This window comes from Microtus oregoni, unplaced genomic scaffold (genome assembly GCF_018167655.1).
Source record: "Microtus oregoni isolate MIOR12 unplaced genomic scaffold, Mior012 000010F_ref0000083, whole genome shotgun sequence".
Taxonomy (NCBI): Eukaryota; Metazoa; Chordata; class Mammalia; order Rodentia; family Cricetidae; genus Microtus; species Microtus oregoni.
Genome location: NW_024543069.1, coordinates 20378006 through 20405059, shown reverse-complemented (window position 1 = coordinate 20405059; position 27054 = coordinate 20378006). Strand labels below are relative to the sequence as shown.

Below are 27054 nucleotides of genomic sequence, written 5' to 3'. Positions count from 1 at the left end.
TTTTGCTTTACTAACATAGATAAAATAGAGCTGATTATAAAGTTCCTTTGCAGCCGGGCGGTGGTGGCGCACGCCTTTAATCCCAGCACTTGGGAGGCAGAGGCAGGCGGATCTCTGTGAATTCGAGGCCAGCCTGGCCTACAAGAGCTAGTTCCAGGACAGGAACCAAAAGCTACGGAGAAACCCTGTCTCGAAAAAATCCAAAAAAAAAAAAAAGTTCCTTTGCATACAAATGAAGCTAAATAACTGCTTTTGGTTAATGACATAGGTTTAAGAGTGGATTTTTATCAAATCCACATTATGTTTTGGTGCTATTTGCTAATGACTGTTGTGTACACTTTAAAACAGAGTACAATGTAGTTACTATACAGTTGTCGGAGGAGAAGGAGCTGAGTGCTTCCCATTGAGCTTCAGTGCTAGGCCATAGTGAGTGGTTCCTCACCTTTTCGTGTTTACCTTTGTACACTGGTCCCTTGTGTTATTTCCTGGCATGAGATGCGAGACATACAGAATCAGAGAATGTCAGTTCCTAATCTGTAGATGTTTAAAGAAAAAGGATCCCTAGCATGAGGGGGTAACACAAGAATGATGATCAGTTGGTTTGGTTACCTTGTGGTGGTACCGACAAAGCAGAATGAGAGGCTGCTGGACAGTGTTTTCAGTGAGAAGAAGGGAGTATGGAGGATGGCAAGGGACTGAGTTCAGAGAGAGCGAGTGTAAGTAGATCTGTCTTTGACATCCGTGTGATCTGCCAAGGAATTTTACACAGGTCGTAGCATGATCAGGCATTTCCTTTTTTCCCACCATATATTAATTATGACATTTTCATTCATGTTTATTAAATGTTTTGAGCATATTCATTTACTTTCATTCTCTCTTGTGCTCCTCCTCCTCCTCCTACTTGTTGAGACATTTTTGTGTGTAACTTTGCCTCCTCTTACAAGAGGATGAGGCTGGAAGAAGACAGTTATGCTATTTCAATCGTGATCATAGATGTTGATGAAATCAGTGTTTGAAGGACAAAGTCTAAGAAACATTGTTAGTATCATGTTTTTTTTTAGGGTACTGATAATCATGAAACATATGTACATTAAGACATGTAAATATTCATAGCCACATTTATATAATTGAATGAGCAATAGATTTTGGGATAATTCTGTTCACTGATTTATGAGAACTTCTGGTTGGGTAAAATAATTTGAGAATAATTTCTAAGGAAGTTAGGAATGTGTTAATGTTTTATTGCTTAAGTGTTGTCTAGTTCAAGTTCAGTTTTTAATGATTGAACTATCCACTTAAACTTTGCAGAGGGAGTGAATCTCAACAGAGGGAAAGAGCTCTAATGAGCTGATGAGAAGTGAGTGTTTCTGCGCGGAGCCCTGGGAGAGAAAGCAGTCATTGATCTTTAACTCTTCTTACAGAAAGCACCTGTCAATGTTGAATTTATCCGGTTACTTGTCTTACAATTTCCGTTTTTGACCTTTCGAAAGAAAGTACTATATGCTCATGAATTATAAATACTAATTGATTTTTTTTGGCAGGGTAAGAATTGATATTAACCTAACAAATTAACTGTTTAGGGATTGGGAAGTTGATGTAGTGGATAAGAGCACTTGCCCTGCCACATGAGGACCTGAGTTCGAACTTGTAGCGTCCGCATGAAAAGCTGGGCAAGGCTGTGAATAAGGCGCTGATGCTGAGAGCTGGCTGGCCATTCTAGTGAGAGGCCCTGTCTGTGGCAGGAAGTCATAGAGTGATAGCGGAACACATATTCTCTGCCGGCCTCATATATGTGTGCGCATGCGCCACACACTCACAATGCCCCCCTTACACCAAAAAGACCTAATCGTTTAAAAAGTAGCAAGTCAGTGGCATTTTGTATATTTCAATGTTGTTTAGTTTTGAAATGTTTTCACCACTTCAAAATAAAAATCCTGTACCATTAGCAGCTACTTTTCTTTATTTCCTAATACCCTTAGCCATATCAACCGGTAATTATTTTTCTTTTTATGTATTTACTTACTCTGGTATTTTATAGGGAATCAAATGTTATATGGTTGTGACTTAGTAGCATTCACTTACTGACATACAGTAACATGTACTAGCACATTTAAACTACTGTGTAATATTCCTCTACAGACACAATTTATTCAGTCATTGATGGATATTTGAATCGTTTTAACCCTTTGCCTGTTTGTGTTTAGTGTTTTTGTTAGCATTAATCAATGAGGATGTGTTTGGGTACCAGTTTTTATTTCTTTGTACCAAGATTGTAATTGCTTATGGTAAGCCTGTGTCTAGTTTTTTAGGGAACCTGCGTAACTGTTTCCCATAGTGTCTAGAATAACCGATATTTACGTTGGCAGAGGGTGAGGGTACGAATTTCTCCGTGTCTTTGTAACAGTTCCTCTTTCTTTTTCTATTTTTCGGTTTGGTGTATGTCTGTCTGGTTTATGCCCATGCATGTGTGTGCATATGTTCGAGAGTGAGTGTGTGTGATGCTGGGTGTCTTCCTTGGTCTCTTTCCTCATTAAATTTTGAGACAGTCTAATCTGTAGCTTGCTGTTCAGCAAGCCACACTGGTCCTCCTGTTCCTGTTTCCTCAGTACTGGGGTGACAGCTGTTCACACCATGACCAACTTTCCGAGTGCTGGGTATCTGAACTCGATCTTTATATTTGTGTGGCAGCAAGGACTTTATCTACTGATTCTTCTCCAGCATCCTGTTTTCTGTCTTAAACATTATTATTGTTACTCTTGTGAGTGGTACGTACCTGTGGTTTTTGTTTGTTTGTTTGTTTGAGGCATGGTCTCACTATACCTGGAGCTCGCTATGTAGATGAGGTTAGTCTCAAACTGTCAGAGCTCTGTCAGCTTCCCAAGTGCTGGAATTAAAGGTCTGTGCCACTATCTATGCTCAGCCCTACTCGTGATTTTGATTTGTGTCACCCTGTCACCAGTGACCTTGAGCATCTTTTCATGCACTCATTTGCCATTTGCACGTTTTCTTGAAGACTTGTTTAAGTTCTTTGTCTCTTAAAAATTATCTTTTTGATACTGAATTTTTAAAAAGTGGTTTATATGGCCAGGCAATGGTGGCAAACATGTTTAATTCCAACACTCAGGAGGCAGAGGTAGACAGATCTCTGAGATTGAGGCCAGTCTGGTCTGCAGAGCGAATTCCAGGACAGCTAGAGCTACGCAGACAACAAAAACAACAACAACAAAAATGTGGTTTGTATATGTTGAAATTTATTTTGTTTCTATTGTGTATCTGTGTGTATATGTGTGGATCCCCTTGGAGGATAGAAGAGGGTGTTGGTGAGCTGTCTGAGGAGGATGCTGGGAACCTGGAATTGAATCCTGGTCCTCCGAGAGAGCAGTAAGCAGTCTTAACAGCTGAGCCCTCTCTCCAGCTCCTTTCTGTACTCCAGGTATTAGATCCTTATCAGATATACAGATGTACAGATTTTCTTTCCTTTTGTGTGTGGTTTCTATCTTAATAATGTTCTTTGATACATAAAAGTTTTCAATTTTGAGGTGCCGAATTTATATCTTTTTTACTCATGCTTTTGATGCCATTTCTAAGAATTCATTGCTAATATGGAAACTTACCCCTTTCTTTCTTTCTTTCTTTCTTTCTTTCTTTCTTTCTTTCTTTCTTTTTTGAGATAGGGCCTTAGTATGTAGTACTAGCTGGCCTGGAACTTTTTGTTTCTGTGTAGACCAGGCCGGCCTTGAACTCATAGAGCTCACCTGCCTCTGCTTCCCAGCTTCTTAGACTATAGGTGTCCCACTTTTCCTGGCTTTTTTTTTTCTTTTGAAATAGTATTTCAGTAACCGGGGGAAGCTATATGAATTTTGATGTTTCCTTCATCTTCCTGATTGCTGGTATTTACAGGTGTGTTCTGTCAGACCTGGTCCTGTATTTTCTCTAAAGTCTTTTCTCATTGAGAGCTCTTATTTTTTTTCAGGTCATTGATCCACTTTTCTGTTATTGTTTTGGTGTGTGTGAGTTTAGGTTACAGCTTCATTGTCATGTATGTTTGGTGTTTGCCTTCAGGGATGTTAAACATGCTGGAGTTTCCAGGTTTTCTTTAAAATTTGAGCTTTTATGACTTCCTACTTATTGCATTCTGCAATGCTGTAAAACTTGCAACCCATGGACGATTCCATTGTCTTCCAGGTTAAGCAGCAACTTGGCCTGTTTGTACAGATGGTTGCAGTTACCACTGATTGCTTGGGTACTAACCCTGGGAAGCACTTCCCTAGGTGGCCTTGTGCAAGCAGGCATCTTTGAGATCTCTTCTTCAAACAGAGGCTTTCAAATGAGTTCTTTTTTTACATGGTGATCGTGTGATGGGGGGCAGTATGCAAAACCTGAGATCTTCCTGTTCTCTTAAGTCTGTGGCTTCTTTGTGCTTGGGATGCTACCACTTCGACCTCACCTTCAGAAGTGCTTCTTTTCTGGCCAAACTGCAAGCTTTCCAATCTGTTTTACTTCTTGTTCCTGGTTTTCACTATCAACTTAATAAGCAAAGCTTCATATTTCACGTAAATGCTGTGCTGTATTGAAATTGCCTCTGCCAGGCCAGTTAATTTGTCTCCTTTAAATTAAGCCACAAGCACACCCAAGGCATGGACAGAGTGTAGATGAGTTCTTTGTCAGAATATCACACACGTCCATTTTCCAACCGAGTTGGTGTTCCTACCTGAAACCTCACGAGCAGTTTTCGCTGTGCACCTTTGTGTTGGCATCTGAGCAGTGAAAAGAAGCCATGTGCTGGTGTTTGGTAGCTTTTGTATCCTTCAGTCGTGACACCAATGAGTGAAAGCAGCAGGTAGGTGGGTGTAGTGGCAGGTGACATCGTCTAGTATTACAGCTCTCATGCAGGCCTCGGGTAGCAGGATGCTTAGCTTTCTACAAGGCCCTTAGGTCTTTGGAGGCCTAGGAAGGGGATTCTTTAACCAGTTCTCACAAATACTCCACATTCCATCTGTGTTGTGCAGCAATTCCTTGTTGCTATCCGTACACCAGAATTTTCTTGCCTGTATCACAAACTCTGGCTGTGTCTTGCTTTTTTTTTTTCTCCTGCGTTGGATCAGCTCTATCTGGACAGCCTACTGAAATTATCTGTGCCTAGTTTTCTTTCACCATACTCAGTTGAGGACTGGATCCCAGCTGTGGAAAAAGGATCCCTTTTCTATGTTTATCTTTTTGGGAGCCTCAGCCTTTTTTCTTTCTATCTATCTATCTATCTATCTATCTATCTATCTATCTTTAATTTATTTTTAAAAGAAAACAAACTATCTTTTTTTCACTATACATACCAATCCAAGTTCCTACTACTCCCCGCCACTTATCCCCTTCCCCTCACTACTCAGAGAGGATAAGAAACATTGCTTTGGGGAAGGTCCAAGGCCCTCCCTATTATATCTAGGCTGAGCAAGGTATCCATCCAAAGAGAACAGGTTCCAAAAATTTCAGTACAAGCAGTACGGATAAATCCTGTTGCCACTTCCAGTAGCCCCTCAGTCTGCCCCAGTCATGCAACTGTCAACCACATTCTGAGGGACTAGTTTGGTCCTACGCTTGTTCCTTCCCAGTCCAGCTGGAGTTTGTGAGCTCCCATTAGCTCAGGTAGACTATTTCAGTGGGTGTATCCATCATGGTCTTGACCTCTTTGCTCATATTATCACTCCTCCCATTGGACTTTGGGAGCTCAGTCCAGTGCTCTGATGAGGGTCTCTGCCTCTGTTTCCATCAGTTGTTGGATAAGGTTCTATAGTGATATTTAAGATATTCATCAGTCTGATTACAGGGCAAGTCAAGATCGAGCCTCTTCTCCCCTATTGCTTAGGGTCTTAGCTGGGGTCATCCTTGTGGATTCCTGGGAATTTTTCTAGAGCAAGGTTTCTTGCTAACCCCATAATGGCTCCCTCAATCAAGCTATCTCTTTCCTTGCTCTCATCTCTGTCCTTCCTCCATTTTGACTATTTAATCTCTTATCATAGTTTATCTATCTATCTGTCTGTCTATTTATATTTTGAGGCAGGGTTTCACAGGTAGCTCTGACTTGCCTGGAACTTGCTATTTAGATCAGAATGGCTTTGAACTCACAGAGATCTTCCTGTCTCTGCCTCCTGAGTGCTGGGATTAAGGACCATTTCTGGCCATCTTTTTCACAATATTAAAAACAGAGTTTTGACTAGTTGATTGAAAAAAACTTACAGATATTGAGTATAAACTCTGATAAACACTGACATTTTCGTAGCTATGAAACAACTACAATAATGAAGTTGACAAACATGTCCATTATTCTCAGCAGTTTCTCAAGCCCCATAGGCTTTCTACTCTCCTGCCTCTGTAATGTATATCTGTATGCTTATACCATAGTTTAGCATATTGTGTGGTCCCTGTTTCCTGATATAGCTCCCTGCGGCTACAAAATTGCTATTCGTACCTGAATAGTTCCAGGATGCTTAAAAAATTGAGGTAGGTTTGTTTGTTTTTGTTATTCAGTTTGGTTTACCTTTGGGTCCAAGGACAGTGCTGAGCCATTTGCCAGTTGGGACTGAATGCTTGCAATCACAGCATCACAGTTAACTAAGCTATGGGCTGTAGCTGATTGAGATGTATTGTCTACTGATGCACATGCCTGCTGCTTTTTCACTTTACAGCAATCATACTCATTGTTAAAGCTGCTGCATGGGACAGAATATTTTGGGAGCAGAGCCAGGGTTGCGGCTGAGCCCTTGTCAGTTGCAGAGGACCTAAGTTTAGTTCCTAGTACCCATAACTCACTCGTACGAGAGCTTATTGCTGTCAGTGTATTAGCTACTTTTCTGTTGTTGTGATCAGACACCATGGTCAGAAGCATCTTATAGAAGAAAGGGTTAGACTTAGGGGTCCAGAGGGATAAGAATATGCATAGCTGCAAGTGGCAGGCGGCAGGAACAGGAAGCTGAGAGCGCAGATCTTCAACTGCAAACATAAAGCAGATAGAAGTGGCACGAGCCGTTTAATCCCAAGGCCAAAACCTGTCACTAGCAAGGTTGCACCGCCTAAACCTCCCCAAACAGTGCTACCAACTGGGTTAAAATGCCCACATCTCATTCAAACCTCTCATAGTCTGTAACTCTAGTTCCAGGACATCTCGTACCCACTTCGGGCCTTGGTGGGAAGCAACAGTATTTGTATATATGTGAGCACTTACATATACACATAAAAATAAGTAATCTTAAAAAAGGGAATATTTTATGTGCAATCGAGTGCTTATATTGAAAAAAAAACATTTATTTTTCTTCCCAAGTTCTGTCCTTTTTTTAATTTTTAAAAGTATTAAAAATATTTTTATTTACTCATTGATCATTTCATGCATGATCATATTCACCCCAAGCCATCCTCTTATTCCTCATAGAACTCCCCCAACAGGTCCTTCTTCTCCCTCATGTCCTTTCTGTTTGTAAACTCATTGACGATTCGTGCTGCCTGCTGGTGCATGGGTACAGGACCTCCATGGAGAATGCACAGCCTACCAGCAGCCACATACCTGAACTATCATCATCATTTTGATGGTTTTTGAGACAGCATCTGTGATGTAGCCCTGGCTGTCCTGTAACTTCCTGTGTAGGCCAGAGTGGCCTGAAACTCACAGAGGTCAACTTGCTTCTGTCTCTTAAATGGTAGGATTAAAGGCAGGTACCACCATAAATTAATAGACTCTAGAAAGTTTTTCTCTGAAGCATGTAAATAGGTGTGAAGAACAAACTGAAAATGATATAAAGACCTAACACCCAGAGATAACATTCTAATCTATTAGATTATCTTATTGTTTCATAATAGTTAAAGAATTATTTATTTTGTATGTATGTGTGTGTGACATAGTATAAAGATGCATACCACATATGTGCAGGTACCTTCAGAGGCCAGAAGAGGGAAACCAGAAGAGGTTTGTGAGCCACCTGACATGGATGCTGGCATCCAAACCTGGGTCCTCTGCAAGATCAGCAACTGCTTTTAACTGCTGAGCCATCTTTCCAGCCTCCATAGTATTCAATGTATGTATATTAATGTGTATTTCTAATATAGGCATAAGACATTTTTCACTTAGGAATCTGAGACAGTATCTCACTATGCTGCCTATGTTAGTCTTGAATTCCATTGAGTAGCTGGGACTACTGTTGAAACCACCACACCCTGGTTTTAATGGAAACAGGATTTTTATTAATTTTTGGTGGTACTGGGGAGTCAGTGCCTCTTTGAGGCCCATGGTAGGCAGCTGCTCTGCTATTGAGCCTTAAGACAAGTTTAATGTTAAGTCTTAGAACTTTTTAAAGAGAGGTAAACCGGTAGTCACATTTAGAGGTTTTGTTGAAGATAATATAAAGAGAAGTGTTATGTAATTTGTTTTACAAATGCTAAGCATCCAGTTTTTGTCAAGCACTGTTGTCAAGCACTGTTTGCACATCTGTAAAGTAAATATTGATGTCCTTGAGAAGTACATACTCTTTCAGCAAATAAGGACACTAAACAGTAAAAATGAGAATTAAAAATTAAGATAGGAAGAAGTGAACATTTAAAAAAGCAGGAGATTAAAGGAGTAACTCATGGTAGATGTGTAAACTGACTGCAAACACTTGCCACAGGTGGGGCTGGCATCTAGAAAAGGAAGTCAAGAACGTAGCTGGAGAAACACTGTAAAGCTGGTTACCGGGCCTGTAACTAGCTCCATGGGGATCTGGTGTCTTTTACCTCCTTGAGTGCAGGCTCCTGCGCTCAGCTCAGGCCCACCTCTCCCCACGTACACATAACTAAAGTAAACTTAAAGAAGCAGCGTGTGACAATGCGATGATGTGACACGGCTGGCGTGACTGCCACCATGACCACAGCGTGAAAGAGTCCACGTTCATACACCCACACTCGTTGTCCATCATTACCGCATTATTGGTTTCCATCTAAGAACTGTACAAAAATTAAAGGAGGGATGAAGGTAGGAATGATGGGTAAGTAGATTTGTTCGCTTTTCAGTGTGTTAGTTCCTAGTTCTTACATATAGAAGTTCTGTCCCCTGAAAGAGTGACAGTACAAGTCACTTTCTCCTGTTGTGTTTTAAAGGCTGTGTAGAGGGTTAGGGGGAGTAACATTCCCATCAGATCGTTAACACAGAACTAGCATAAAGTCAAGTTTTCTCAGTGCTCGCTATAGTGATAGCATTCACATTTGTGTGGAAACATCGTAAAAATAAAACATTCTGGTTTAGGAGACATACTCTGAAACATGGTGCATGTTTTGATAACTACAAAAACCAGAATTTTCTGCTATGTTCCCTAGTGCTAAAGATTTCAAACCCCCTGAAAAAAGTTTCATTGTCAATTGTTCATTTCTTGTTTTCTGTGTGGTTCTTTGCTGGGGTTGACAGCCTCTGATATAGTTGACAATAGTGGCATTGAGAGAACTATGAAGTGTGTGTTTGTTAGCATCTCTCCCCCACCTTTTCTTCTTGTCTGTTTTGACCTATTGGTTGTCCTTTGACTTGGAAGAAGTTTGTGAATCATTGCATGGTATGTCACTTCTCAGTCTTGATCAAGAAAGTGTCTTCCAAGTAAATTATATTACTGTTTAATGTAAAAATTAGCAAAAAATGTGTTCAACATCTAAACATAGAAATAATATATAAAGAAATCAGGGAAAAGGTTTGCATCGTTGGATTTCTTATGTATGACACCAAAAACAAGGGTAATAAAATCACAAATAGGGGAGTTGGCATTAAAAGTGTTTGTGTATTGAAGGACTTGCCTACTTTTTACACAGTGAAAAAATAATGCTCCTAATGGGAGAAAACATATTTCAGTCCTATACTAGGCAAGGCTTGATGTTTAAAGTGTGTCAGTACCCCTATAACTCAGCAACAGCAATAGAGTTTGATTAAAATGAGAAGAGTGTACAGGGAAGATGTGCAAATGGGCATACAGTGCAAGAAGAGATGCTCAATATTACTAATTCATAGAGAAATGCAAACCAGAACCACAACTCTGTGCACTCTAGGGTGGCTGTGTCAAAAATAGCAGATAGCAGGTGTTATAGCTATGAGAAGTCATAGGAACCCTTGAACATTACTGGTGGGTGCGCAGGTTTCAGCATCTGTGGAAAATGGTCTAATATTCAAAAAGTCATTGTTCCTGCAGTTCTTCTTCTGGTATGTACCATATTAGATTTGGAACCCAGAGGAAAGTGACAAGGCAGAAAGGAACAGAGTCTAACCTCCACACATGATTGCATTTATTAGCGTGCATGGCAAAGGGGTCAGCCTGGAGGGGTCTGCAAAGGGCACCCTTTATAGGTGTGGGGCTTTGGAGTGAGGAACTTGATGCAGCTCTGGGGGGCTCTGTGCAGCTCCGTGGTCTTTCCTTTGTGAATTGTTTCCTTCAGGCAGGGCAGATGCTGTTTTAGCAAACATTCCTGCCTGGGCTGACCAGTGACTGTTGAACAAAGTCAGCTGTACTCTCAGAGGAATTCTGTTTTTACAACTAAGGCAATCTGTCATACCCAACTAAAAGAAGAAACACAATTAAATGTTTCTTAACAAGTCAAGAATAGAAGCAATTTAATTTTTGTTAATGGGTGAGTAGGTAAACAAGATGTGGTGTGTACAAGCCATGGGGCACTATCAGCTTGAGAAGGAAGCATATTTTATACTTCCATAGACACGCAGTGAACTGAGCCAGTCACAGAAGACATGCTGGATGATTCTACTTATGTGCTGCCCCACGTTGTCAAATTCTGACAGGAAGTGAATAAGTGTTGCTAAGGGCTGTGGGTTTCATTGTGTCAGGATAAGAAGGCTCTAGAGATATAAGATGGTGATCTAGTACAGACAGTAAAAATATAGTTACTAAGCTATTTTTGAAATGGTAAGTTTTATATATATATCACACCAAAAATAAGACAGGTGAACTTCTCGAAAGACCTCTCTGTCACCTACAAGATAGTCCATACAGACGTTCTTCACTGAGATTCTTCTCAGGTGATTTTAGGTTTTGTCAAGTAGGCAGTTAAAGCTGACCATCACAGCTACACTGTCCTTGTTGCCCCCAGGATGTCTTTATTGTTGGTTTGATGAAACTGTCATGTATTTAGTGTTTCTTATTATTTTAAAATATTTTATTCTCTTTATTTAAAATTAAAAAGTTTTTTTGGGGGACAGGTTCTTGAGATAAATAGCCCTGGATGGCTTGAATTAGCAGCAATCCTCCTGCTTCTGCCTCCCCAGTGCTGGGATTACAGTCATAAGCATTTTTTAAAACCAAAATTTACATTTTGTTTTTACTTATTGTATGTGTTGGTGTGTGCGTGCTCTAGGATGTGTGTGTAGGTGAGTCATTTCTCTCCTTCCATCGCTGTGGGCCCTGTGGATGGAGCTCAGATGGTCAAGCTCAGCAGCAACTGCCTTTATCTGCCAAATCGTTTCTGTGGCCCTTAACAGGACTCTTCTTACACTAATGTTTTAGGTTAGAATAAAAAGCAGTAGGTTTTGTCACGGTGTCACCATGCATTTGTGTCAGTGTGCATTGCTCCCATTCTTTTTCTCCCCAACTGTTTTATCCCTGCCCCCGCAGCTGATCCTTCCCTCAACTAGTTCCCCCTTCTGCTTTCCATTACCTGTATTTTTGTTACCCTTTCTGTTTCCCACTGATCTCATCCTTCAAGTTTTGTGATTTACATCTGTGCATGCATGCACTTGTACACACATGCTCACATGTGTTTACACACATGCAATTTTAAGTTTCTGCATAAGAGAGAAAACATGTTATTTGCTTTTCTGAGACTGACTTAATTCATTTAAGATTTCCAATTACATCAGTTTTCTTGAATATGTCAGTATTTCATTTTTCCTCATGACCCCATAAAGTTCCATTTTGTACGTCTGTTGATAGAAGTCTAGTCTGTTGACATTTTTTGATTTTGAGCAGTACAGACATAAACATGACTGGTGTATAGTTGGCAGGGATGTTTCTCCATTCTGTAGTCTGTTTCTTGAGTCTGATGATTATTTCCTCCACTATTGGACTCCTGTTCAGAAGTCCTTGTCTCATGCTTATATGGTGATGAAAAGTTTTTCAGGTCTTCAGCGTTTCATCCATTTTGAATTGAGTTTTCAGAGAGAAAGAGAGAGAGAGAGAGAGAGAGAGAGAGAGAGGATCTGATTTTGTTTTTCTACACGTGGAAATACAGAGAGAGAGAGAACAGGTCTGATTTTGTTTTTCTACACGTGGATATACAGTTTTCCCAGCACTATTCATTGAAGAGGTGGTCATTTCTCTGATTTATGTTTTTGACAGCTGTAGCTGTGTGGGCTTATTTTTGGATCCTCTATTCTGTTCCAATAATTGCATGTCAATTTTTGTGCCAGTACCATCCTGGTTATGCTATGATGGCTTAGTATAATTTAAAGATTATTTAATTGATTTTGGCCTTTTAACCTTTTCCCCCCTTTTCATTATGAATGGAATTTCTCCCTTATTTCATTCTTGCCAAGTTTGCTATTGGTATATAGAAAAACTACTGATTTTTTTTCTTTTGGTGTATGTGTCTTGTTACTTTGCGGAAAATGTTTTTTAGGTTTAAGCATTTTCTGGAGGAGTCTTGAAGGTTTTTAAGTATAGGATCATATTGCCTACAAGTAAGCATCGTTTCCCTTTTTCATTTCCTATCTGCATCCCTTTTTTAAAATCTTGTATTGATCTAGCCATGACTTCTTGCTGTGTAGTGACTAAATGGAGTGAGTGGGCACCTTTGTCATTCTAGATTTCAGAAGAAATGTTCTGTTTTCCCCATTTAGAATGTCACAGGCTATGAGTATGTCATACATAACTTACTATATTGCGTTTTTTTTTTTCTTTTTGTTCCTCATTTCTTCAGGGATTTTGTCATGAAGTAATGCCGGACTTGTGGGAAGCCTCGTCTGTAGTGATTGAGATGATAATGTGGTTTTTGCCCTTAGTCTGTTTATGTGCTGAATCATACTTATTGATTCACATATGTTGAACTGAACTTTATGGCAAATGTCATGTTAATGTGTTCTTGAATTTGATTCATTAGATTTTTTTGTGTCTGTATGCATGTATTCCTTGTGTGGTGTGGTGTTTGTGTGTGGAGTCTAGCAATTGATATCTCTCTCTGTCTTTGTCTATTGTTCTCTGCCTTCTTTGTTTATTTACTGTTTTTGAGTCAGGATCTCACACTGACCATGGTGCTCATTAATTGGCTAGACAGGTGACAAGTGAGCCCTGTAATCTGCCTGTCTCTCCCCCACCCCCACTGTTGGATTTCAGATGTGTGCTGCCACACAGACATTGTGTGGGTGGTGATATACTCTCTCTGTAGGAGTATACAAACTGAAAGCACAGTATGCCAATATAAAGTATATGGTCATGGAGAAGTCTTCTGTTATTCAGGTAAAGCTTTCATACTCAGATAGATGATACTGAATGAGAATCATGAGATCAGGTTGTGGAAGATCTTGGTATTTGAAAGGAACAGCTTCCTTTAACAGCCATTTAGTAGCTTCCAGGTTCCCTTGAAAATCATGTTCAATTTTTAGAAATGGTACAAGTAAACCCTTTTTTTAAAAAAAAATGTCATTATCTTTTCTTCTTCCTCCTGTAAGACTGGTATAGGGACTGTGGAGTAAGGGTGGATGCTGAGGGGTGAGAACCTCACTGTGTTGTTGTTCAGGCTGGTCTCTGTTGTGGTCCAGCCTCGATGGGGTTCGCACATTCCAGGGTAGGGGGTGTGTGGATTAGACAAATTAGGTAGGAGGAACAGAGATGAAAGAAATACAGAGACATAGAACTGGGAGGGCTATCTGGTAAATACTGAATAGGCCCGTGTTTATTTTCCATTGCTTTTATACCCCAATCCAAAAAGGGGGGGAAGAAGGCAAAAGGCTGCCTTAATATGACACAAAGTAAAAAGAAAACAATGATTTGTTTCCATACTTGACACATCAAGCCACTATTTCCTGAGTTAAGCATTCTGGTGTTTTAGGCAGGACGTGCAGTGACTATTCTTTAGACTAAGTATCCTGTGGGCAGCCACTCCCTGGGTCAAGCCTCCTGTCTTATCCTTGAAGGAGTAGAAATAGGCTTGAATTCTCTGACTTTTGATCAAGGTGGAGTGGATCCACCTCTGTGGGCCATCTTAATATCCAAAACATTAAATGACCACACCCTAAGTCAGGGTATCTTGTTTGTAGCCACTCCTTAAGTCAGACTTCCTATCAGTACTTTCTAAAGCTAGAGTAAGCTCCAGCTCTCTGACCTTCAGTCAAGGTGGCCCTCACAGGTCTGCAGTCCCCAGCTCAAGTGGTCATCTCACAGCAGCTTCCCAAGTAGCCGGGACTACAGGTTTATGTCCTTGCACCTTTCTTGGAAAAGGTTTATAGCAAACTTAAGAGTCATTTCCTTTTAAATGCTTTTCTCTAGTGAAGAATCATATACAGCTGAATGTTGTCTAGTAACATGATGTATTTTTCTAGTGAAGAATCATATACGGTTGAATGTTGTCTAGTAACATGATGTATTTCTCTTCACACAGTAGGCTAAGTGCTAGGAGGAGCCATTAAAGAATTAAAACTTTTCCCTTTAGAAGGCTTCTTGATGAAGCAAAGTCATTTTAAACTAAAATGTAGAAACTTTCATGCTTTCTTGAGAATGTATTGATCACAAAAGTCATGGAGATGAAAACCATGACCACAAACAACTTGGAGGAAAGGGCTTATTTGGCTTACACTTCCATATCACTATTCATCATTGGAGAAACAGGAACTCAAGCTAGGCAGAACCATGGAGGCAGGAACCGATGCAGAGGCCACAGAAGGGTGCTGCTTACTGGCTTGCTTCCCATGACTTGTTCATGTCATAAGTGCCTCGCTGAATGTTATGATAGATGGAGATACAAAAGAAATAAAGAGACATTGGATAGTACCAGGAAGGCAACTCAGTGAATACTGAATCTGTTTGCGTCTATTTTCCATACACTTACATACCCCAGTACAGAAAGGGGGAAAGAAGACAAAAGACTGCTTTAACAGGACACAGCCAGAACAGTTACTTGCTTCAATACTTGAGACATTAAGCCAGTATTTCCTGAGTCAAGCATTTTGATGTTTTGGGCAAGATATGCAGCGAATACACCTTAGACCAAGTGTCCTGTAGGCAGCCACTCTCCGTGTCAAATCTTTTATTTTAAAATGAAGGAGCTGGAGTAGGCTTGAATTCTCTGACCTGTGGTCAGGGTGGAGCAGATTCACCTCTCTGGGCCATCTTAATGTCCAAGAAACCAAGTAACCACACCCTAGGTCAGGATCTCTTGTTTGTAGCCACACCTGTTGTCAACAACTTTGAAAGAGTAAAAATAAGCTCAAACTCTCTGACCTTTAGTCAAGGTGGAACAGACTCACACCTGTGGGTCCCCACTCATTCAGCCTGCTTTTTATGGAACCCACAATGGGCTGGACTATCTCACATCAATTACTAATTTGAAAAATGCCTTACAGGCTTATGCATGGCTCAGTCTTATGCTCTTAGAGGGGTATTGTCTCAGTTGGGATTCCCTTCTCTCAGATGACTTTAGCTTGTGTCAAGTTGGTAAACTAGTCAGCACAACGAGCCTTGTTCATAGAAACTGCATATATTCACACACACACACAAAGTTAACATTTGCTTCAGATTTATAGTTTTCCTTCAAATTCTTTTTTTTTTTTAAACAAAAGCCTCACAGCATTTATTGTCACCTGTTAATAACACAAGGGTCATCAAAATGAGGTGAAGGTAAATAAATGTTTTAGAAGCACCATCTCATCTCCATTCAGATTGTTTTCTTGACTTTGTTTTATGAATCTGTCCCACGTTGTCTACTGTGAGGGTCATATGCTCATCAAGGCCAGTAATCTGTTGGCACACTCACTTGCTCTCACAGCCACATCTTCGTCTGAGATAGACTGCCTGGACCATCACTGTCTGCACCCTTGACCCCAGCCATTGCACACTGAGGCATCCATATTGACCATATGAATGTGTGTGCTGCCCAGTGTCTGAATAACACACCGGTAAAGCTACTTTATCTTAAGAAGTAATTTCAACAAAGTTATACACTTATGTTTTTTATTGTAGCCCAATTCTCAATATAAAATTTACTTCAGATATACAGTGCAGTGATTTTAATATATTTATAAAATTGTGAAACGAACACCAAAATCTAGTTTAGAACGTTTTGCTAATCTTCCTCCCTGTCCCTGTGAGCAGTCACTCTCTGCTTCCACTTGCCCCCTTGTCTTCACCAAACCTTCTTGTCATAGGCTCTGTCAACACCCAGTCAACTCTAACACATTTTCATCACCAATGTTAATGGATTTGTAAAATGTTGTTTCAGAAACTACGTACAGGTGTTTTGCTTTCAGTGTGTGAGTCAGATTCAGACTTTGGATCTGTCTCATTCCCCACCAAGAACACTCACTCAGTATCATCAATGTTGATTCTCTGTAACTTGTTGGTATTTATTGAAGCAGGAGTAAAGGTGTGCACTACTATGCCTGGCTTCAAAGTATTTCTTAGTTTTATTAGCACATTTATAATTAATTTTAGCACATTTGTAATTAAATGGATATGTGGGAAATGATTTCTTCTAGGGGTGAAAGCACCAGCATTTCCAGTTATTCTTTCTTTATCTCCTAGGTGATTTACGAGATGCTGCTCTCCATAGGGATGCTCATGCTGTCTGCTACACAAGTCTATACCATCTTGACTGTGCAGCTCTTTGCATTCCTGAACCTGCTGCCTGTAGAAGCAGACATTCTAGCAGTAAGTGTAATACAATTTATTTATGTCTAAAAATAGCAATGCTTTAAAAACGCCATGAATGGTGGCTCTTATAATGTGTTTATAAACAAACATGCTGAACTACATACAGTTACTTGAAAATTACTTGAAAATTGAGTGAGTCTTATTTTCTTTTGTTTGCTTAATATCCAGCATAAATTTCTTGTACATTTAAGTGCCTTATAAATGATGTGTTTGTTTCTGAGACTATGAGCCCATACCTACATCCTTGTGTTATATATGAGACAGGGTTTCTTTGTGGTTTTGGAGCCTGTCCTGGAACTAGCTCTTGTAGACCAAGCTGGCCTTGAACTCACAGAGATTTGCCTTGAACTCACAGAGTGTTGGGAATAAAGGTGCGCCATCACCAACCAGCTCTTATGTAGAATCTTACTGGTTTCTTTACTACCTGGTATCTTTTATTTCCTTTTTTTTTTTTTTAAGATGTTCTTGCTATCATAATCCTGGCTGTCCTGAAACCCGCTGTGTAGACTAGGTCGACCTAGAGATCCACCTGCCTCTGCCTCCTGAGTGCTGGAATTACTAGAGTGTACCACCTCACCTGGTCTCTTTCTTTCCCTCTTTTCCTTTCTCCCTCCCTTCCACACACCCTTTCCGCCCTTCTCCCTTCCCTCCTCCCTTCCCCCTTCCCTCCTTTCCCTCTTTTCTTTCTTAGCAAACATCATGCTGTTGCGACTGTAGCAGCATTAAACATGGATGTACCACTGCATGATATTTTGTTAATTACGGTTGAATGACATCATTTTAGCTGATCCCAATTTGCCTTTGATTTCATTGTTTGTATTTGTCAGAGAGGATTGGTTACCTGATGGTCAGCAGGGTGAGTGTCAGAATCACATAGTAAGAAGTGGCAGGAATGGATAGATTATATGTAATGGTAGTCTAGAGCTTTGGCAATAGCGTTACAAGGTGAGTTAAATTCTTGTGCATGTGGTAAGATGACCTTGAGCAAATTACCCAGTCCATAGTTACCTGACAGTGAAAGTGGAAGTATAGTTGTACCTTGTGATTTAAGAGCCAGGGCTCTGACTCCTGCTCCTTCCAGTGGTGTAAATGGTGTAAGTTGTTTTAGTAGTCTGTGTTCATCATGCAGAATGAGGGTGATAGTAATAGTTTATATTATATGGTTGTAAATCAATGAATACCTGTCTTCTAAGCCCCGAAGGATGTTACAAGTACTGTTCAAGAGAGAGGTTTTAGTTCCAAAAATTTAGTCATTAAAGCAATCCAAGAACCCTTATTTGTGGCTTCTTCCATTTCCTCATTTTTAAAGCATACGTTTTAAAGTGCTATCTTTACACACTTGTATTTTCCCTTGCTCTTTCTGCACTATTCTAAATCAATTTCTTCATTTTACATTGGTGTCTTTAGGAAGGGTTAAATGACCTCCTAAGATTCAATGCTGAGTTGAGTAACTAAAATAACGATGCTTTAGGAGATTAAATGTGAATTGTCTTAGTTGATTTGAAAACACTTGGTGTCGAAAGTATTTTGTAAATCGCTCTGAAAGTGTGAACACTGTTGCAATAGGAAGTCAGTGTAGAGCAGTTACCATGTGTATTTGGTGGCTCACAGGTACAATTTTGGACTGGGTACCCAAGTCAACAGAATGAATGATTGTCTAGTGAGAAGAAAAGGGAAAGCTGGGTATATGCAGAGACATTCAGGCACTGGGTCACCCCAGTCCTGTGCTCCCTGCTGTGTTAGCCTGAACTCTTGTTTGCTGCCTGCATCAGCTTTCACTGTGACAAGAGCTGAGGGTGAGGCCGAGAGACTTGGCATCTGGCAGCTGTCCTGATTGAATGGTGCTTATTCTGTAGGGGAGAGAGACACGTCTGTGCCTTGGCATAGCTATGAGGATAATGTTGCTCATCTGCAGTACTCCTTATCTCATGCCTCTGGCAGATGATGCTGGAAGAGCAGGATTGTCCAGTAGGTGATGGATTCAGGGCAGCACACCTGTCCCCCTGGATATGTGACCTCTATGATTTGTAACTCCCAAGGCTTACTTGATGTTTACTTTTAAAAAGGTCTTATTTATTTTTATTTTATATGTATTTGTGAATGTCTGCATGTATGTATATGTGCTGCATAGTACGCATGGAGGCCAGAAGGAGGTGTCAGTCTTCTTAAACTAGAGTTAGAGGTGATTTTAAGCTACTATGTGGGTGTTGCTAGGATAGGAACCTGGGTCCTCTGAAAGTGCTCTTAGCCCCTGAAGACTTTTCTGTCTTGTGATTACTATCAAGTAATTCCCTTACTTTGTAAATATGTTTTCTATTTATGACTTACAGCTTATGAACAATTATCTTAAATTCTGCTATAGCATAGATTTCATCTGTGTTACAAAAGTTACTTGTTATTCTTTGCTTTTTTCTATTATTCTTTTTTTCTCTTGTTTTCTATATAGTAGATTAATCATTTTAAATGATACAGCAGACTTATCTCACAGTTAGGTCGGTACTGTTATCATCTATGAGCTTTTTTGTGGTGTTGGAAGTGGAACTCAGGGCTTCATGCATGCTAGGCAAGGCCCTACCACTGAGCTATGTCCCTAGTTTTACTGTTATCTCCTAAGAGCACACTCCCTTTTATTATAGTAGAAGACTCAACACTGTAGCACAAGAACCAATATCTGTATGGAAAATGGAGATTGTTTGAATAACTTGGGATATTGAGATGGGTAAAGTGCTTACTTCACAAGTTTGAGACCTGAATTCAATCCCTGAAACCCACATCAAAGTGAACGTGAAGAACCATCTCGACAAAATTATCTTCTGACCTCTGTATGTCCTTTATGGCATGTGTGTACCATTCTCAACAATAATAAATCAAATCAAAATACTTAAATAGCTTTAGCTTTCCCTATTATGTGCTCCGCTGGATTTGGTCCTTAAGTCACTGGTTCTCAAATGGTTGTGACCCATTGTGGGGCAAATGACCCTTTCATAGGAGTTGCCGAAGGCCATCAGAAACACAGATGTTTATATTGCGTTCATAACAGCATCAAAATTACAGTTATAAAGTAGCAACAAAAATGACTTTATGGTTGGGGGGTCACCACAACACAAGAAACTGTTTTAAAGTGTCACAGCATCAGGAAGGTGGAGAACCCCTGTCTTAAGTGTTTTTTTATGTAAAAATTGACAGTACATCAGAGTTTGAGTTGATGTTACTTTTGCTGGGAGGAAATGCCATCTTTCGTAGCTTTCACCAGAAATCCTGTAAATTTCTTCTATTAAATGAGACCCTTAAAATATAGAGAAAATAAAAGGGAACTCATCTGCTGGAATTATATATCTAGAAAATTTGTTGCCGGGGAATTATCTTTACCCAGAAAACAGTAGATGTGTAATGTTACAGAAATATTGTTCGTGTTTGATAATACATGAAGTCAGAATCAAATTTAAGTGATTTATGTAAATTATATTTATTCTTGCTATCTTAATTGATGCTCTTTCTATTTTGTGATATGTTGCACTAGTAAATCAGAATTACAGAAATGATAATTTGTGTGATTTAATAAACTTTAAACTGTAATATATAAATTGATTTTAACTTGATTTTTTTCAATTTTATATTTAGTATAATTTTGAAAATGCATCTCAGACATTTGAGGATCTTCCAGCAAGATTTGGCTATAGGCTACCAGCTGAAGGCTTAAAGGTGAGAAAATACTAACATAGAAGATTTATAACATAGGTTTAATAAGGTGCTTTCAATGGTCATTTACTGAGTGAAAACATTTCTTAGTATTTATTATCATAAAAACTGAAGTACTCATTTGAGAAGATGAAGTTATTCAAGCCATTGTGTGCTATGTATGCATTTTATACAGGTATGTATACGTGTTTATGTAAATACTAGTATATACAATAAAGCTATATTTAACACTAATAGAAACTTGCTGCTTGAACCCTGCCCCATAATTTTTTCTCTATCAAGTTTTCTTGCTGATAGGGAAAGATCTTCGATATTACTTTTAATGATTTCTTGGTTTTGCAATATCATGAAATGCTATGGATATTGAACATTTTAACTTTTTGAATTGTATATTTAGATCTTTTAGCCTATTACTAACATTTGCTTTCATGATTTTTTTTCTTTTTCTTTTATTGTTTTTGTTCTTTTTGAGAGAGAATCTCACTATGTAGCCTTGGCTGGCCTAAAGCTTTCTGTGTAGAATAGGCTGGTCTCGAACTCACAGAGATTCTCCTGCCTCTGCCTCCTGAGTGTTGGGGTTAAAGACATGCATTACTGGTCCTTGCTTAATCAATGTTTTCATCCTGCTGAATTTATCTCTATAGGGTATGTCTTGAAATGTAAAATTGCTTTCTTTGTGACATAGCATGTTTTAAATTTTGTTATAGATTTCAGGTTGCTCTATAGAAAGTTAAGGGCAGTTTAAAATTCTATCATTTTATTTGAGACCATCCTTTTTCCTATGCTATCTTCAGTATTAGATACAAAATGTTCACTAATTTGTCAGAAGTATCTAATAAGATTAAATATCTTGGATTTTCTGCTTGTATAACTCACACATGCGTATATGCGCATGCATACACAGACACATTAAGAGAGTTAGCTGACTATAAATACTCTATGCCCACTTAAAAACCAATGCATTTCTCTTTTGCCAGAGTTTATTACATATTGGAAGTATCAATTGTTTTTTACATATGCTTCAGGATATTTTTCTCTTGAGTTTAAGTAATTTCTCTTGAGTTTAAGTAATTGTTTCAGTGATTTTATTAGGTGGTTAAAAATTAGTGTATTTTCCCATTTTCTCTGGCATAATAGTTAGAAATTCCTTCCTCATTCCAAGATAGTGTGCTCTTAACTACTGTGCCCTGGGAGACCAGAAGTGTTGAATCTCCCTGGAGCTGGAGTTGCAGGTGGTTGTGAGCCACTTGGTTTAGGGTTTAGGAATTGAACTTGGGTCCTCTGCAAGAGCAGTGTGTGCACTTAGCCACTGAGATATCCCTCTACCCTCTTCTATATTTTTTTCTCTGTGTAGCCTTGGCAGTCCTGGAACTCTCTTGGTAGGCAAGGCCAGTCTGGAACTCAGAGATCCACCTGCCTCTGCCTCCTAAGTGTGGAGATTAAAGGTATGTACCACCATGCCCAGCTCCTTCTATAATTTTAAAATGATTTCTTGTGCTTTTAGCATAGAATTCTTGTGTGCCCATAATATATAGATTTTTGTGGTGTCCTAATGATTTTACATGTTCTGTTCATGTGCCTTTAAAATGTTATCATATTTTTTTCTGAATATTCAACTCTATCTTGTCTTCAGGTCTCAATGTTGTGTCAGTCACACGTTTCTATTGGTGAGGCTTTCCACTCATCTCAGCTTCTTATTCGACTTACTGAGTTTGTCATTTCTAGCTTCATTTCATTGTGTTTTCTTAAGTTTTTCTGTCTTCTTATTGAAATCTGTTTCTGTGTCCTGAGTTGAGATCTTGATTTCATTAATCTGGTTATGACTTGGATTCATTCAGCAGTTTACTCTTATGCATTTAAAGTTCATCCTGAATGTTTCTCTTGGCCACTTTGAATTTCTCAAGCGCAGTACTCAGGAGGCAGAGGCAGGTTGATCTCTGAGTTTGAGGCCAGCCTGGTCTACAGAGAGCCAGAGCTACACAGAGAAACTCTGTCTTGAAAAACAAAAACAACAACAAAAAAGAAATTAATGTATTTGTACATATGTCTATATATACTCAGGAGAGTACTGATATAGAAAACCATTTTATTTATGATGTAATGTGTGCCTTTTTCTTGTTTGTTAATGTAAAAAGTAAAAACTAACCTAAAAAATTTCTTGGTTTAGAAATGTCATTGTTGGGAAATAGTACCAACATGTTAGGAGTGGCTATCTTTGGTGTAATTGTCTCATGTGCAATCCTAAATATGTTAACATTCTGAAAGGCTGGACCTGTTTAAATGAAATGGTTATGAACACAGATTCTACTTTAAGAGTTCTGGGATTGTGAACAACTGTAGCTTCCAGAAGTAAATGCAGAATAGCGTCAAGCACAGGAGACTAATGGACGCCGTCTGTGGGATAAGCTAATTGACCTCTTGAGTGAAACAGAAATAACTTACTACTGATTCTTTTTCAGGGCTTTTTGATTAACTCGAAACCAGAGAATGCTTGTGAACCTATAGTGCCTCCACCACTAAAAGACAATTCATCCAGCACTTTCATCGTTTTGATTAGAAGACTTGATTGTAATTTTGATATAAAGGTAATATTTTCCTTTTGATATTATCATTATCTTTTGTTATCTAATTTAAATTACTTTCTTTTTCAGGAAAGATTTAAGTCAGTGTATGAAATTATTCAGAGTATAATAAAAATGGAGCCAGCTAAAGGAAATTAAAATTAAAAAACTTTGAAGAGAAGATTAGGAAGAAATGTTACTTAAGTCTCATTTGTTACAAAATGAACTATAAACATTTAGTGGCCAAAGGAGAAAGTAAAAAGTAAAAAGGATGCTTTGTTTTAGCTTTAACTTTTACAGTGCAGACAAAATGTTTACCCTTTGTCTCGATCAACACTTACATTGCGATATTTGTAGTAATAGTCTGTCCCTGAAATTGGGCTTTGTCTCCCTGCAGTTGGGCAAAGCTGACATTTCAGGTAGTAAAGCAGAGCTCCCCACAGAACTTTTCTCACTTTTATATTTATAATAATAATAAATAGTAATAACGTTTTCCCCCTTAGATTTCACCATATAGACAGTCTCAATGGATAAAATTTTAGTTGGTTATACATGTGCACATGTTTTTTTATTTTATGAGTTTTTCTTCAAAGATATGCTTAATGGCTTTTGGTGATTTCCTGATATTATCTTCTTTGTAGTTGTGTTAAATACAGGGGTGTCACTTTAGGGGAAGAAGTGATTATAATCAACACCTGAAAATAGATTACATCCATTTGAATCCCAAATCCCTGCCAGTGCCTTGAATGTCAGATGCAGGCAATAGGTGTTTGCAGTTGGTATTGCATGGTTTTTCCCATTTTAGGTAAATATAATAATCATAAAGACAGCAAAAATGAGAGTTTTAAAGAAATTTAGGTATTGGCAAAGGATATTGATTTAGTGACTTGATATCAGTTATAAAATTTGCTATTGGTTTCAAAAGGCAGTTTAGTTACATTAGGATGTAATGTACAAAATACAGGCTATTACTAATAGTAATAATTACAGACCACCTGTCACAGTAATTTAAGGAAGGGTAAAGTCATCTTAGTTACTGGAGAAGCAAGTGTAATTTCACCTTGAGGAGAATTTCTGATGATTAGGTATCAGCCTTCGATTAAAAATCACTGTACTTCTCTGAGCTTCCAGATTGATTATTATATACAGCTTTATGTTACATTCAGCATCTCATGATTTACAATGTAAATACAGAAACTTTTTCTGAATTTTACATAAATATATTTCAAGTAGTCAATAGCAGTCCATTTATGTCTATTTGTAATTTTGTATGAATGCATTAGCTTAAGCAAATGTTAGGAACCTAGCTTATTTGCACGTTCTTCAAACACAGGATACTCTGATTACTGTGATGTGCCATAATGAATGGTGTTTAGGCAAGAAGAAAACGTGACCTAAGAGAAAGATGACTTATGTCACCTAACTATCAACGAGAGTCAAACATCCTGTTAAAGCTGCTTACAGGGATGGGTCCAATATTCCTTAGGGGACAACTTGTAGGAGTTAGTTCTCTTCAGCACCATGTGGGTTCTAAAGGTTTAGCCCCTTGTCAGGCCTGGCAGCAAGCACCACTCCTTAAGATGAGGTCTTACTGTACAGCCACACTGGCCTGACATTGGCTGTGCAGTCCAGACTGCTCCTGGTCCCTCAGTGACCCACCCCCTGCTTTTACCTTTATCTTGTCTTGAAATGTCTTGTGAAAAGAAACGTTTTTCAGGTTGGGGAAAACCATAACAAGGCATTGTTTGCTTCTTTTTTGAGACAGCGTCTCATTATATAGCTTTGGCCAGCCTGGAGCTCACAGAGATCTGCTTGCCTCTGCCTTTTGAGAGCTGGAATTAATGGCACGTGCCACCATAGCTGGTCCTTTTGTACTTCTTTTTGTGGATAAAGAATATTTTTTGTTCAATAGTAATATTTTCCACCTTCTTGATTGATGCTATCCTAAAAGTCTATGGGTTTTTTTTTCTTTCTAAATTTGGCTTCTTAGCATTAGAGCTTATATTTTATGTAGATCTGGGCATTAAGCCTTAATATAGGGCTAGGACACCATAACAGTGAGAAGCCTAAAAGGACATGTGTGCTCGAGATTTATTACTGGGTGGCACTAAGAACCAACATTCTAATTGTAATTGTTCTATCCAAGTTATTTGTTCTTTATCAAGGACAAGGTGAATCCTTGTCATCTGAGATGGTCCTAGTGGGCAGATAGCAAATACAGATAGATATCTTTCTGCTGTGATAACGTACTTCTGGAAACCATGTGTTCAGTGATGAGCATGTTGGAATGCTACCTCTGCTGTGTTAGGTTGAGAAATATTAAGATTGGTTGGAATACGAATCCTTTCAGCACATGAAAAGTGATATAAAATATCAGCTCAGAATAGACATTTCATTTTCGTGTGCATTTTAATATGCACCGTACCCTAAGGGATGCCATTTTTAGACTTGCAACCCTAACTTGAATGTTGAGGCAGCTTTCTCACTAGAGTTGCTAATTTGAGCTGCTGGAAAATTGCTGAATTCTAAATGTCAGGTTGTGAAAAAGCTTTGTGTAGAGTGTGTGTTGTGTGTATGTGTGGTGTGGCGTATATGGTATGTATGTGTGTGTGGTGGTAAAGAAATATTGATTTAGGCTAACTTTTTGTTCACATCAATGAAATAGACCTGAACAGTTGCAAATTCAAAAATGTTTTTAATCTTTAATTTAGTATCAATTATTACCTCCCAATATTTAAAGCTTTTTGGCCTATGAGCCACATTCTGACTTTAAAGTATGGTATTGGGACATAGCATATGATTTTCACTTTTTAAAGTTGAAAGTACCCCAGTGTCTCTTTTCTGGCTTTCTCAAAATGAATAAATAGGTTTTAGTACAGCAAAGAAGCTTCATCAGTCTTACTGAAAATATGCTCCAGAGAAATAAATTCAGTTTATCTCTGGCCCTTCAAACCATGCGTAGTGGGGACGCCACTTAGCAGCAGACTGAGTCCCACCCAAATCATGACCGCAAGTGAGGGACTATGCGTCAGACAGCCTTTCTTGGGGCTTTCACACACTTTTAGTTTTAGTTTTTTGTTTTTTCCATACAGGGTTTCCCTGTGTAGCCCTGACTGTCCTAGAACTCACTCTTTAGACCAGGCTGGCCTCAAACTGAGGTCCACCTGCCCCTGCCAAGCACTGGGATTAAAGGTGTGCGACACCGCCTGCCTTTTTTTTTTCTTTTCTTTCTAGAAGAGTAATTCTTCTTAAGTTAGTTCTTCCTTTCTCTTCTGCGGAAGAGAGTGTGCGGGTGGAAGGAGTCATGATGACTTAGCAATCTGCCCGCAGTGAGGGCTGAGGTAAGCAGGCTGACATTCAACACTTACTGAAGAGGGCAGGCCTGCTTGTTCACCACGACCCGTGACTAACTGCAGAAGTTCAGGGCATGTTTGGTGCCCTTTACTTGACAAAGCTTGGAAACATCAACATACATGAGGAATATTTCTGTCTACAATGAAAAAAACTTGCTCTGGGCAGAGCAAAATCACATATCAAAGGGAATTTTTATTTTCCTGACTTGTATCCTATAGAATAAGCACTGGATAAATAGTTATCTTAGCTGCAGTTAAGCAACTGTGTGGTGGATATTCTCCTAGAATTAAAATACATACAAATAATCAGGTATTCCTTCCTCATGAAACTTAAAGTCTCATATTCACGGTCCTGCAGGCCAGCTGCAGCTCCGCACCTGTAGTGTCCAGTTTCTCAGGAGGAGTGGTTAAGATTAGGAGTGTGACATCAAATAGGACAACATAGTGGCCTCTCATCTTACACAAAAACAGAAATCCCCAGGAAAGCATCAATAGCAGGGTAATAATAGTTTTGTAGAAAGAATGTGGCAATGTTTTTTTCAGTTCCTATCTTGTGGAATAATTGAGAAGTATTGG

At 39.0% G+C, this 27054-nt stretch overlaps 1 protein-coding gene across 2 annotated transcripts in view; it reads left to right on the top strand.

Annotated features, from left to right (window-relative positions):
- Positions 1–27054, top strand: part of Rnf13 (ring finger protein 13) — a 74713-nt gene that overhangs the window by 6424 nt on the left and 41235 nt on the right. The window contains exons 1-4 of one of the 2 annotated variants that reach the window (XM_041659343.1): positions 8017–8060; positions 16737–16862; positions 20487–20567; positions 23024–23149. In XM_041659343.1, the coding sequence (XP_041515277.1) occupies positions 16749–16862; positions 20487–20567; positions 23024–23149 (321 nt within the window). In that variant the 5' untranslated portion in view covers positions 8017–8060; positions 16737–16748. Of the gene's footprint in view, positions 1–8016; positions 8061–16736; positions 16863–20486; positions 20568–23023; positions 23150–27054 lie in introns of those variants that run through there. The other variant, XM_041659342.1, reaches the window with a different exon arrangement.